Raw genomic sequence first — 14,864 nt, 5'->3', positions numbered from 1 at the left:
CTGGTAGGTGCCGACGCGCTCACATGCATACACACAAAACAACACTCTGGCTGCTGAGTCGAATTGCTCCATTGCTGTACTTAATAACTGATTGTTACAAACACACATTTATAAGACCATAAACCGGATCTGGGTTGCATTAGAGATCCCCTCAGAGACTCTGCCTGTCATTTAACGCTACCTGAAACTTGTAACAATTTGCATTGTTCTGGTCTGTCTGCTCCAAGGCCGCGTACTGTACCACTTGGACGTCGGTCTGCCAGAAAATTAATGGGCACGGATGAAAGTACCAGAAGTACCAACAAATTAATGCACCACAAAAAAGTGCAAAAGGCTCCAATTACAAAGCGGCTGGTGCACTGTAAATGACTATTTCAGCCGCAGGTTCTGCAGAACAGTTCAAAAGGCAGCATGGAGGCCTCTTCAACGGTAGTACTCATTATTGTGAGGAAAACTGGCTCCACTTTTCCACAAGTGGATATCAGAGGCTGTTATTTCTGTAGACAACAGTTTGCAGAAACAAGTTGTCTTGTATTTACATTGGTGCGTTTGTTTTACCTGTCCGGGCTGTTCACAGGGTGTCTGGAACTCGGCCTGCTGGCAGGTCTCTTTGACCTTCTTGTACTTGGGCAGACTGTTGGTGTGCTGAGTGTTCACCGAGTCGTCCTTCTTCCTCAGGATCTTTCTACATGACACAAAAAAGAATGAGGAGAAAATCATCATTGATAAACAGACTCATTCAGGGAATCCTTATGCTGCTAAACTATTAAAGTATCACTGAACTAAAAAGAGCTGAATTTAAGTTTTCTTTACTAGAAGAGTATTTCCTGTTGTTTCTCTTTCTGCCATAGCACTGTGTGCTTCTCATGCTCAAAGCCAGTGAATGGATAGATTATGTAGCATCTGTGTTTGCCAGACGGTCTGGGCATAGAGCTCAGCTCCAAGCTGTTTGACCTCGGCTTGGCATCACATTCAACTGCCCTGCCACCTCCTCCTCTGCCACCACCACCACAAAGACTGGCCGAGTCTCTGCTTAGGCTATGCCAGCGCACCCCCATCCCCTTCTGTATCCCCAGCAACTCTGTGCCAACATGGCATGGCTGCACATGACCCACAGACAGAAAGACGGCGACAACGTAGCAAAGAACAACCTGTCCCCTTCAAGAGTGGGGCCGTTGTTTCGACCAATTCCTGTCTGCCACACAGTTCCAGGGGAGAGGGGCCAATGTTCACACACTGGCCTGGCAGTGGTCTCTTGTCTTTAGCCATGGGTGATTAAAGAGCTAACAGTCTCTGTCGGTGTCAGTCCCTGATGGCTGCGTTACGTAGATGATTAGATCCTCAAATAACATAGTCAGTCCCAGCTGTCAGTCATGATTTAACAGGCTCAGAGGTACAGCACTGTGAGGTCATGTGAGGAAGTTAAATTATAGAGCACATCACATGATCAGTGAGAGAACTGTACTAAAAAACATTAGCTACTGTGTGTGTGCCGCTCAATCTGTGTCTGAGTGAAAGGTCTGTGGAGGCTAATCTCAGCATTAAGACACAAGCGCACAGGCAGACAGCCCTTCTAAACAATGTAGATTAATGGCGGAATGGATTAAAAGAGCTAATGCCACGACGGGTCAAAAGTCACACTCTTTTCATTTCATACACAGCGGCCCACGTCCAGCCAGTTCTTCTGTCGCATAAACATACGCCAGTAGGAGACTGATGTGTATGTGTGGCGGCAGAGCTGACTGGCTCCTTTTCTTTTTCACTCTTGGAGTCTGCAGATGTTGACGCAGTTGTTGGCAATGAGCAAATCATTGGAAAGTAAATGGAAGGGCCAAGACAGTGATTCGGAAAAAAAGGGATTGTGAGTAAATTATTGTGGGGAAAAAAGCAGCTGTAAGTGAGAAAGTGATCTACTGTACTATACAGTATCAACACATTCTGCCAACATGACCTGGTCTCAACCTGGGTTACTGTTCTGTCCACTTTCTAATCTTCCTCTCTTCTTCTTGCTTATTTATTTAATTTGAAACGTTTTTCTCTTTGGTTACCTGCATCATGTAAAGATAAGAATGATGGGATTATATGTCAGGTTTCTGTCAGTATATCTCTGGCATTAGCACAGCTTAACATGTTAAGTGAACAAAAGCAGGCTGTAAGATTGGCGGTATCATTTTCTGCAACATATCTGGCAGCAGAGGAGAGGTTAAATAAAGAACTGACAGGGTTTGTGAGAGAGACACGTACGGTATGCAATCGCGTGCACTACACAGAAAAAAAAAGTCTTGGGGAAACAGTGAAGCGTTGGCTGAAGTGTGGCTGCTGCATTCCACACTGGGAGGGCTGGTGACATGTCCTGTGAGTGGACCGAGTGTGAGCTTTCCAGCCATTCCTCAGGTAATATCATCCTGAGCCTGGCTAGCTTTTGTTTATTTTGCGTGTGTCTAGCTGTGCCATGTTACTGAAATGTATCTTCCGTCTGTCTCGGCCAGCGCACAAACAGGAGGCTGAGTCAGGTTTAGGGCCCCGATCTGAAGACCCCTTCAGAAGAGAAAGACTCCGCTTGTATTTCTTGTAAATGAGAAAATAAACTGGTTACACATGCATCAGTGCCTCTTGTGTGAACTGTCATACTTTGCCAGCAGCTTAAAGCTTTACCAAACAGCTTTACCAAACAGCTTTACCAAACCCTAACCCTTGGATGTTGCAACCTCTTCTACTGTCACTTGCCTTACAAGCTGGCCAGAGTCAGGAAATGTCTGTCAGCTCACAAATAATAGGGAAAGCAGCTGGGTCACTAGACGAGCTAATATTTCAGGTTCACTGAAATGTTTTGTGAAGTTTGTGTGACACACAATGCTCTAAAATGACATGGATGTGTCTGTGGTGTAGAAAATGAATAAAGAACTCCAGTTTACCCCCGTTCCACCAGGAATGTGTCTCTCCAGACTTTGGGTTTCCGGTTGGGTTTGAATCTGGGAAAACAAAGCGCAAAAGAGTATTATAGAATTCATATGGCATACGCACTCACCATCAAATACAATATGTTGGACATGCAGCTAACCAACTTCATGGAAGTTGATCTGCTCTTTGTGCATTAAACTGATTGTCTCAGTTCTTTCTGTCTGTCTCTGTTTCTGTGGAAATGTTTTCCAGAGAAGCAATGTGACTGATCTGAGTTTTTTTCTCTTGTATGTAGATATAATAACAATACTAGTCTGTGCCTTTTAATGCCTCAAGTAAATGATTGTTCAAGCATATTGGGTTTGCCAGAGACACAATTGATGATTCAAGTTGCAAACATTTATTACGGGAATCTTCAGAAGATGAACCTCAGCCAAATTCCCTCAGCCAAGGAAAAGATACCCTGAACCCACTTTGTGCTCAGCTGGAGTCAAAGTGATCATTTGAGCCATGGACATTTGCATTTGCTCACAAACGGCCAGTGAGCAGAACTGTTGCAAATATAATGCCCACTGTGTAATTACTGTACAAACTATACAATACAGCATGGCATACAGACCTATTGCCAGTCCTTTCCTGTTCCAGCAGCTTCAGAATTGACTTTCCATCCATGTCTGGAGGCGTGTCCAGCCCAGCGATGTGGAGAATCGTAGGAGCCAAGTCGATGTTCAGCACCAGATGAGGGTTTCTGAAAAAGAGCGTGTAACATTAAATTAGTTAAATCTTCTGAAACACATGTCAAATGTAAATAACTGGAAAAAATTAAATACATTTTCAGGAACTAAGTGAAAGAACTTTAAGATCACACAGTACAGTACATCCTTGACCTTTTACAATCTGGAAAAACACTGATAATGATTTTAGTTGATACTTACACTGCCCCTGGCTCAATATTGGGTCCTCTCAGGAAGAACGGCACACGGATGTCAAAGTCATAAGGCATCGACTTGCCCTTGACCAGCCCAAACTGACCGATGTGGTAGCCATGGTCTGCTGTATAAATAATGTAAGTGTTTTCCAGTTCTCCAGTTTCCTCCAGCATATCAAAAACCTGAAGGGTAGGGAAGAGGGAAAAAACAAATAATTAGACCAGCTACATACCAAAGACCAAACAATTAATAAACAAAAGATTACAGCTCTTAAATAATACTTTTTTAAATATAAGAACTTACCTTCTGCACTGAGTCATCCACAGACATGAGTGTCTGCAGCCTTTTCCTGTGGAGGAAGTTGGTGAACTCCATGTGGATGGGTCTCATGGGGCCTGTGTACTGCATGATCCAGTGTTTGTCCATATTTGGGGCATAGTTGTAGCTGGGGGTGCTAGGGAGCACAGAGAGAAAAACATGCATGTTAAAATATGGTTTGGTTTAGGATTTAGAAGACATATATGTATACTGTGTGCATAATAACCATTGTGGTAGTGTATTTATGGATGTCTGTCTGCATGTGAGTTATCAGAGTAACAGCTACGAAAAGCTCATTTATAACCCCCCAAAACACCTGTCTGCTACTTTTCACAAAGTGCTGCTCAGTAACAGGTGCCACAGTTGTCCATTGCCTTTGACACGCATCAATGCTCTGTTTGTTGAAGGAAATGTCTTAATACTTAGCAGCCAGCACCTTCGCAGTTTTTCCACACCTCTCCCCGGCCATCTCTCCCCTCACACAGAGACGAGAGTCTCCTCGCTCCACTGCGCACTTGGCACAGACAAGTCATTTGAGGGTTGGCACATGCTTAAGAAAATAATAGGCCCCAAAGTCATGTTTGCAACAACTTCTGGAGCAAAAACTCAATAAGTCATGGTCATTTAAAATGGGGAGAATAACAAGATTAGGATAAACAGCAGAAGGCAGGGAGAGACAGTCCTGTTTGTGGAGTTATGGTGAGAGAAGCTGTTCACGTAAAGGAGAAGGGTATATCATAGACTACTGTATGTGATTGACTTTGTGCCCGCAAGGTTTCAATTCAATGCAAAAGAGTACATCATTAATATACTGTAGGTATGTGTTGTGTGTAGGAATCTGAGTCAACTTTGTAGCTGGTCATGGTAGAATGTCATTTTCCCTTTAACAAAAAGTAATTAATCCTAAAACAAACTATGAATGCACTGGTCTCTACTCCTGAATAATCAGCTACTGGACAAAGTATCAAGATTTACTTAATGAAGACCTGCTATGGGAGCTTTACTGCTCTGATTGAGTGAGCTGCCTTCTGCCCTTGTTTCCTCAGGCCTGTTTTGTGAGAAGGGTGAACTCTTCACCCACCTAGCCAGGCGGTCTAATAAGCCCCACAAAGGGACCTGTCTCTAGGCAATTGGCCACCAAGGTATGGGGCTCTGGGCACAACATAACCAGGAATGCAGGGGTCACTGGAATGAAGCCAGTGCATAGGAGAGGTCACACCTGTCACATACAGGTTAGCGGTTTGTGGTATATCAGCCCTGTATTACAGACGCCCAGGGCCCATTCTTCACCCAAAATACCTCCTGACCTTTCAAACCTTAACACAGACACATCCCGCATGAGGGTTAGTGATGATGCCTGAAGCAGCTTGTTGAGCTCTAACCAGATTCATTCTGTATCCTCCCTGCTGTAGAGACCTTGAGAAACTCCAACACCTCTATAGTGTTTAAACTGAGCGAGGAAGTGGCTCACATCTAAGAGACAGTGTGAAAACACCTACAGTATGGAATGTTAATGACATTAACATCAAATCCTCCCCTGCTATTGTTGCTGTCAGGAGTACAGACGCTCAATTGATTTATGAGGGAGCTCCTCCTTCTCTGCCACGCAGTCTCTTCCCTACTCTGTGCATTGCACATTAGCTGTATATAGCATCTGCTGCAAAGATAAAAAAAGTGTCAGTCCAAATAAAGCTGCAGCAACTCAATCTCAAATGGAATGTCAAAAACATCAATCATTTATAAAATAGAATTTCCTTCACAACATTCGTCTGTGGGAATTTTTTTCCCATATCTGTTTTGGATGTGTTGTCAACAACCACCAAAACAAACACCCACCCATGCTAACTACCTGTGGTACTGCAGTAACCACACCACATATTCCAAACACACTGCACCTACACAGAATCACTGGGGCAACCTCTTTTGTCACCCTCAGGCCTCAGCTCCACCCCAACACCCGTAGGCTCGGAGTAAAAATAGATTAATAATGCCACAAAGGGTGTTCCAAAGCACACAATGCATTCTTCTCATCCCAGGAGCCGCGGGAGAAACGACTGATTGATATGGACAGGGTCAGGAAGTCCTTTGCAAACTACACATGTGAGGGGAGGGTGGACACAGCAAGCAGGGATGAGAAAACGAAATGAGGCGCTGGGAGACATAAAGAGCTTGGAGAGATAAAGAGACGGACAGAAACAGAGATGTAGAGAGTGACAGACATTGAGCAAACAGACAGAGGGGAATGTTAAGTGGGATGAAAAGTGAGGAAACGAAAGAGCAAAAACAAGGAATTCTGAGCAGGAACACCAGCCTTGCAGCCTTGAACTCCCCCGTTTCTCTTTGACAACACCCACCCCCCACTCAATGGAGTGGTGCTCCCTGGGAGCCAGTTGGAGGGTCAACCAAGAGATGGCAGGGCGCGTTGCCATGGAATGACCCGGACTATTGCAGTGCTGCCACAACTCGGCGATGAGTGTTGTGAGAGGCCAGTGCAAGCTTTGCATGAGTGGAGCGCGCCGTGAAAAAGCCACCCCCGATCTTCTCCATGGTATGTGCCCCAGCTATTCTCGGATGATAAATCATTTTGATTTCATGCTTGCTGAGACTTCAGCACCAGCAGCTTCTCAGCAACCTGTCATCACTGGGGATTGAGGGACATCCGTACTGTAATAACATTAGGTATGCCAAATCATAAAAACTCAAATTGAATGTTAAAGAGAAAAATTTTACATGGCAGAAGATAAAAGCTGTATCTTTACAGGGTTTGAAGCACTACATAGTTAGGTATGTGTTTGAATGGGTGCAATCACGCAAGTGTGACTTACATGTGTTGAGAAGCATTCGGGAAGAACTCTGCATACTGAGGCGCGGAGTCTTCTGGGCCGTGAGGGGCAGCGTGACTGATGACCATCATGACAGGACGGTGAGGGTACACCTTCTTGGAAATGCGGAAAAAGTTGATGCTCTCGTTGGTGATCAGATCTGTGAAATAGTCCTGGAAAGAAGAGCAAAACCATGAGAGTTAATAAGCGCTACAGAGGTAAACTCACATCTAGAGAAGGGTAAAAGTGAAGGTGGAATTGAGGGAAAAATGCAAAACAACTCAAGCTTTGATAAAAACTCATTCGCAGTCCATTCACCATGACATGTTGCTTTCCCCCATCCAGTCATTTTCAAATAAATGGAGAGGGGCCAGTGGGGATATGAACTGGGGCCATTGAGTACACTACACTACCAATCTGTCGAGTCAACAGCTGGCAGCCTGCCGGTGTGTGTGTAAATGCGAGCGTGTGCGTGCCTGAGTCTGTGTGTATGTGTATACAGTACATGGGCTGTTGCCTCATCAATGAATCTCTGCACTATTGAATGTGACACCGCTTGATGGTGAGAGGAGCCTGGCGCTCTCGAATGGTATGTTGTTATGACAGCTCCCAACCCCCTCAGCCCCCTCTACTCCTCTCTTGACTATCCGTTCCCTTTCTCTTATTTAGCTTCATTTAATTTTATTCCATTTTATCTTAACAAGTCTTCTTTTCTTTCCCTCTCAGTGATTCACTCTTGGAGATGAGGAAACACACAAATCAGACACAATAACCTCAAATCAGGAAACTAAAATAAGAAATTTGTGTATTGGAGTACACAAGGTCCTGACTGTGAGTGCTCCGTTTTTTTTTATATTTTAGATGCATGAGCAAGGAGAAGACAACTGAATGAATCAGTTTACTTATTGTAAAGATCATAGAACCTTTTTTAGGCGTGATGGGGTGTTTTTTTAAAATCTACAGTAGATCACACCCTAAAGTCACAATACAATGCCAAGTTTCCAACAGTAGATTAACCATTCTACCTGCAGCTTTGGCATAACACTGGTGCTGTCTGGCATACAAAATACGGATGGGAGTGCCAGGTTGAGAATGAAAGGGTAAAGGGTGATTTCCCTGAAGTGTCAGATGTGGGTTTGGCTGATTCATCCTGTCTCTATTAATAGGCTTTATAGCCAGGGCCAGCTTTAATGGCCTGGCAGCTGTACATGCCCATGGAGGCTGGTGATTGCGTGCACATGGAAAAGCGTTGCCATGTGCCCTCCAAAATCTGAGCCACCACTGCTCAGGCCTCTGGCAGGTCAGAAGGAAGTGACAGTGTCAAGGGGAATGCCTGGGCAACAGTTATAAAATGGTCAGGGGGGTGAAGAGTATCATTTTTCCCAGAACCATTTGGAGATGATTATTACTAAGTGGCAGTCACATTATACAAACACATTCACGTGTGGCTCAATTTCCTAATGGCATTCTTCCATTTAAATTGTGATTCTGAAATGTTAAACCTTTATGGTTTGACTGTCGAGGCAGCAGGGAGCTGTGGCTTCAAATTTATTGGACTAATTTAGAGGTGCTTGATCTCTGATCAGTAGAAACATATTGAATCTGGCTTCCAACGCAGGCTGCTTTTCTGTCTACATGACAGTTGTCTTCTGTCATGGAATCTAAAGAAATAAAAAGTGTAGGGATCATATTCTCAAGCTAAATCACACACAAAAGGTCTTCGACAAAGGCTTTAACCTCGATGAACTCATCCCCTGCGGATGGAAAATCAGATGGGATCTAATTGGATGAAATCACTGGGTAAGTGCCTCATCTAATAAAAATGACTATGTGTGCCAGCCGCTGTCTGTGTGGAATATCAGAATCTTCTCACCCTGTGTGGATGCAAAGAGAGGAGCTGTGGTTGACCTTGTGGTGACAGGTCGAATGGTTCTGGCAATAAATAGCGAATAATGTATCCATTTGGTGTTAAACCACCATCTGCTGACCAAACCCATGTCATGTAAACACCTTGGCCTCATCTTGTGGGTAACTTTACACCTCAGTCCAAGTTGGCAGAGGAGTAGCAGTCCAAACATTTGTTTGTCCATCTTTCAGGCAGGCCATCTTGAAATTTGACATGTCTCCAAACTATAAACCCACCTCCCGGATTCCTCACGTCCCCTGCACTATGCTACCTGTGGAAGATACTGGCATGGAGCCTCAAAAACAAACTGACAGCTCATATAAAAACATTCGGGGAAGATTGATTACTGATGCCAACCAGCGCCACGAAAGGACAGTGTAACCACAGTGCTCATTTCCAGAGTCTGACAGTGACAAAGTGAAATTCCCCCTTCATTTTTTATTGTATAGCACGAACACATCCACTAACTTTATAATCGAAATTAAGAAGAAAGTGGCAGACAGAGAGAGAAAAACAAGTGCAAGGTGGTATTTATCACAGGCAACATTGGCTTCTCATAAAGATGCTTTAATTTTACAGGATCTAATTGTTGAGGTAAAGCGTGTCATAATAAAGGGATGCCACAGAAAGAGCAGACGCACCTCAAGGCGGCTCATTCCCTTTAATTCTGGAATGAGAATTCCTACCAACCTGGATCACACCAATGTGATAAGTGAAGTGTTTCACTGTCTATATTTATAAGTGAGTGGAACCTGCAATTTGTCAGGCGAACTCTTCATATTGAGTCATAAAGGGAAAACAAATGAGTAATTGAGTTAATAGTTCCTTTTTAGAAATGATGGTAGCACATACCTTGGAATAATCAGCACCATGTTTCTCCTTGTTACCATTTCGACAGACTGTGTAATTATAGAAGCGGGAATTTTTGATCAGTCCGACCCATTCGCGCCACCCAGGCGGGATATAGCTGCCATTGTACTCATTGAGGTACTTGCCGAAGAAGGCTGCAGAAGAGAAGGAGAGAGAAAAGTTTTCTTTTAATATGTAGTCTGAGGGCACCAGTGCTTGCTTTGTTTGCTTATTCCTATAAAAATCTTAATTCTCTATGTCTGTATGAATTTATCTGTGTGTGAGTATATGACGCACAACTTTTTTTTTTTTTTTTGCACGTCTCTTTTTCCCTGGCTCAACTCTACAGAATTCTCGGATAGGCTGGGCAGGAAGCCAGCCTGTCCCAGAAAGGGCTAATTGCAGACTAACACATCAGCTCGAAAACCGCAGGCCACGCTGCAGCCCATAAGACCCCACTGGGCTGCCCAGTCCGACGCCTGCCCATCATTCAAAAAGACACCGTCTGATAAGACAGTACAACGACCTGGCAGGCACAGTGGTGGAGTCTAGCTTACTAATGTGAACAAAGAATGACTATGGAGTGACCGACAGTGTCTTGAGTATGAGTTAAATGGTAACTAATAGAGATGTTTGTGTGTGCACGTCTTCACGTTCACCAACCTGTCCTGTAGCCGGTGTTGTTGAGGTAGACGGCGAATGAGCGTGGCTCGTGCTGAGCTTGCCAGGAAGGCGACGAGCAGTTCTCATTGTTGGTGTAGGTGTTGTGGTTGTGGACGTACTTGCCCGTCAACATCGAGGATCGCGACGGGCAGCACATGGGTGTGGTAACAAAGGCATTGGTAAAACTAGTGCCTCCGTCTTCCATGAGTTTACGGGTTTTATTCATCACCTGTAGAGAACCTGCAGGGTAGGGGACGGAGATTACTGCTGAGTGATTAAGACACACTGAAATCACACTGAATGGTGACAATTATTTTCAATAGAGAAATAGTATTTATCTGATTCAACAATTCAGTTTATTTAGATTACTTGACCTTTTCATACCAAATTCCCTGAGTGGAAAAATAATTAGAATTCAGCAGTTAATAGGCCAGATGGCCATTCAGCTCAGGCTTATGGCATCTATTTAATATTTCATGTGTGGAGGAAGACCACATAATCCTAATGCAAATACCCATAAAGACAAAGACAGCGTCAAGCGAAAAATAGGAAGACTCCCTGAGATCTTTGAAGAAACAGTTAACAACGGTTATTTAAAGTAAGAAAAAAATAGGAAGTAAATACGGCAGATATATTTCCCTGAAGGCCAGGAAGTGCGCCAGCCTTACCCAACTCAACGTCCTGGTCGTCAGTCATGATGAGGATGATGTTGGGCCGGATGTTTCTGCGGTCTCTCTGGATGCGACCCCTCAGGCTCTGAGCCCTGGTGGTGGTGAAGGCCCAGCTGCCTGGAGCCCAGTCCAGGGACAGCAGGGCCAAACAGACCAGCCACTGACTCAGCATGGTGTCTAAGATGACAGGAGATGGGATGGGTAGATGGAAGGATTAATGGAGAAACGAAGGGAGGGAGAAGAGGTCCACCCAGGCCACTCACTCACACCCGGGCAGCTCTCACAGCCGTGCTTGACTGTAAGGAGACAGAAGGAGAAAACACATGGAGACATCACAAAAAGGAACATTTAAAGATGTAGAACAGAGAATTATACTCCCAGAACGAAAGGCCTTGATTCCTTTTAGGAACATGTTAGCATATTTACTTCACATTAATTGTGTTCATCTGGTCACAAATCACACTCAAACACAACAGTTTAAACAAAAAAGCCAAAAAAAGATTCTTCCATGCTTAAGCCCTCAAGTCTGACAAAGAAAACCTCCCCAGCAGTTCAAACACATGTTGCGTGCTGACTGAAAACCCATCAGTACTTTCTCCTGAAAAACAAAATCCCCCCCAAATCAACTCTCCTGAACTGAAATAAAAAAAACTCCTTGATCACAGCAACCCACTAGAATATTATTTAACAATAGAGCTGTGAAGATCTAGAAACATAAATCTCACCTCAGATAATCCCATGTCTTTTTTCTTATGTCTTCCACTCTCTCCCGTGTCACACACTCACACACAGAAAACTCTCCATCTCTGCTGGAGAGTTGTTTTTGAGCTAAGTGTGCTGAGACCGAGCCATTGGCTGTGTGCTCTCAAACACCCTGAATCACTCTCTTGCGTGAGCCAATCACCTTCCGCCTTCCACCTGTCACTCAAAAGTCACCCCCCGGTGAGTCAAGCGTGACAGAGGGTCGGTCGGGAGGATGGGACCACACTAGGGGGGAGGTGGTAAGGGGGGTTAGGGGGCACGGGAGGCGGAGAGAGGGTTCCGCTACATTAACCCCAGTGCCACTGTCGCCAATCACAGATTACCACTGAATCATCACAACACTTTGGAGCCTCTTGCTCACTTACAATGTCATGGTTGTCCAAAAAAGGTCTGCATGGTCTCTGCCTAAATGTCAGTGACTAGTAGAAGACTGATATTAAACTTAACCCAAAGTTTGTCCCAACTTTAGAAAAAAATTGTTAATAGACTTTGGTCATCATTGTGTCACTTAGATATAACAAAATTCGAATATGAATCCTTAAATCCACATTACAAGATCGAGTGCACAGGTACCAGATAAAAATGCAAAGATGATTTTAAGTTTTTAGATAAGTTTCTGTAATGAGAATAAATGTGAAAGAATGGCTTCTGGCTATGATAGTGAACTATGGAGTTGTAATAATGAGTACTCCATCATTGCCTGTGAAAAAGTGCCTTATGGGCAACAATCCCACTGAGTGGCACCATACTGCTCCCTATTCTCAGTTAATGGCCTGAAAACAAATGGCAGGTCTATGACACCTGAGCCTGGTCAAACCTCACTGAGTGGCTCCCTCCTCTTATTCTCTCATTTACAGAAAGACAGACTTAAAACTATAAACTAGAATAGTTAATAATTTCGGAAGTCTGACACATAATAGAAGACACTATGGATAAGTATGTAAATCATTTTAAGGGGTTTTGTCATTAAAGCACAATGTTGATCTATACCTGAGGCTTTAGTTGCTTCATGAATATTCCCTAACCTGAGTTTTTTCAGATAATGTAGACAGAAGAGCGATACTAGATAAAGAAACATGACAGTCTATCAAACAAGATCATTTCCAGAGATCGTAACTAGTATACTGTTTCATGGTTTGTCCAACAAGACCATGCATGCACACACAAAGGAAAATCCTGAATCAAGCAAATTAAAATACAACCTTTTACTGATGGAACACCATCATCATCTTTTCAACCCCCCCTGGCGACACATCTGAATGAATAGGTGAGAAAAGTCATGTTTTTGGCCTGGCTCTGCTTTGCTCATTGCTATTCATCCAGTAAGAAGCTGCCTGTGATAAGCAAAGCGTCAGACGGTGCTCAAGAGCACTTTGGTCTCTCCTACGTTGCAGACGGGCAGCGTCTGGGCCAGCCAGGCCAGTCATCATGACAGCCCTGTGCAAACATTGGCGCCGTTTGGACAAACACCCCTCCAGCGCAGGGTGGTAGAGTGCACAGAACCTCACAGTGAATTACACACACAACACAAACTACTGTACAAACATATGGTGACACGCAAAAAGTCATAAGACACTCACACATGAGTCTTTCTACCACATATACACATTCTCCAGCTGCGAGGGTCCAAATCCTCCTACATAAATGGGAACTTATCCCAGAAACAATAGACACAACCCAAATGTAGAAAAAAAACTCTATTTCTGTCAAGCTGTGGAGGACCTGAAATCAACTGTAAGACATTCAGCCAGCCAGTGTAACGTTAGCACCCAGCACAGATTCAATTTTACATACCAATGGTTCCCAGCAATAGCCTCTTCATGCAACTTAGAGAAGTGAGAAAATAGACAAGAAGGTTCATTGTGGAATCTGAAATAAACCTTGTGGTGCTGATGTGGTTAGCCATGGTGGCATCAATAGCTACACTGTCTGAAATGACGGAGAGGGCAGGGGCTACTAAAGTGCCACACATAACGACCAATAAGACGCGGGCCCAAGTTACGCAGGCAAAAACGACACAGCTGCTGCCATGATTAAGAGTGAGACCTCCCTTTGTCCTTTGGGCTACCTCTCATCCTAACTTAATTTCACCTGATCTACTTTCCTCACTAGGTCAACTGAAGTTCACTTATGAGCAAAAGGATTTCTAGGAGCTCTGCATTTGACCCTGGATGGGTTGACAGCTGCCCATCTCAAAGCGATCCCTCATCAAATTAAACGCCACAATTATTTTATTATAGGACATAAAGCTGCTGGAAAAGCCAAGCTAACTGACGAGTCCAGGGTGTAGGGATTAGGAGCTACTGTTTGTAGAGCAGAGATTAACTCATGGCAGTTGGCAGGTTGCAATAAGACCTATGGCATGTGTAGCATGTATCCGATTTATTTATAAGTCATATTATATTTCAGAATATTTAGCATAATCTTTTGCAGTGCACATCTATCACATAGTGGACAAAAGCTGCTTTCAGACATGCACTGAACTCCGGATATTCTCTTCAAAATATCCAGAGGGTCTGTTTGTGCTATGCAAATGTCTGAGTCAGAGAATGATAAAACGAGTCAGCCCATGGGGACACTTTCCAGCGATTGACCACATTGATGATGTTTCAAATACGCAACGCCAAACTGAAAAAGAAAAGGAACACAAATATCTTGAGATGAAAGAGGTGCCACACACTTAAAAACTTAGCTGAAGATGTCAACTTGGAAAGACAACAAGACCAGAGAGCTTTCGGTAATAAGGGCCAACACTGGTGTGGATGTAGATGTGTGCTAACATTCCCATCATTCCCATCTGCATTTAATCTGTGCTAAAACCTCCTGTAGGGAATTGTCAATGATTAAAACTCACTTAAATTGACAATTTAACACTATATTTGGTCCAGATTGGAAAGTTGGAAAGTGCTTATGCCGCTCTAATCATTGCTAGTTATCAGGATTAACGGCATAAAATTAACTGAATTAGATCCGTGTGCTGAAACACAGTGACTTCTTAGTGTTTTGTTTTGTACACACATTCAACAAAATGTCATCAGATCCT

At 43.8% G+C, this 14,864-nt stretch overlaps 1 protein-coding gene across 6 annotated transcripts in view; it reads right to left on the bottom strand.

Moving 5' to 3' along the window:
- The window catches only part of sulf1 (sulfatase 1), a 73,766-nt gene that overhangs the window by 9,851 nt on the left and 49,051 nt on the right, over positions 1-14,864 (bottom strand). For 5 of the 6 annotated variants that reach the window (XM_069512545.1, XM_069512546.1, XM_020087695.2 and 2 more), the window contains exons 5-13: positions 11,057-11,355; positions 10,389-10,628; positions 9,729-9,880; positions 6,974-7,143; positions 4,134-4,284; positions 3,837-4,012; positions 3,521-3,649; positions 2,916-2,972; positions 559-685 (exon numbers count right to left, since the gene is read on the bottom strand). In XM_069512545.1, coding sequence (XP_069368646.1) covers positions 559-685; positions 2,916-2,972; positions 3,521-3,649; positions 3,837-4,012; positions 4,134-4,284; positions 6,974-7,143; positions 9,729-9,880; positions 10,389-10,628; positions 11,057-11,231 — 1,377 coding nt within the window. In that variant the 5' untranslated portion in view covers positions 11,232-11,355. Of the gene's footprint in view, positions 1-558; positions 686-2,915; positions 2,973-3,520; positions 3,650-3,836; positions 4,013-4,133; positions 4,285-6,973; positions 7,144-9,728; positions 9,881-10,388; positions 10,629-11,056; positions 11,356-11,784; positions 11,804-14,864 lie in introns of those variants that run through there. The other variant, XM_020087693.2, reaches the window with a different exon arrangement.

This window comes from Paralichthys olivaceus, chromosome 17 (assembly GCF_024713975.1).
Source record: "Paralichthys olivaceus isolate ysfri-2021 chromosome 17, ASM2471397v2, whole genome shotgun sequence".
NCBI classification, from domain to species: Eukaryota; Metazoa; Chordata; class Actinopteri; order Pleuronectiformes; family Paralichthyidae; genus Paralichthys; species Paralichthys olivaceus.
Note: the sequence above shows the minus strand (reverse complement) of the source record. Positions and strands in the feature narration are given on the sequence as shown.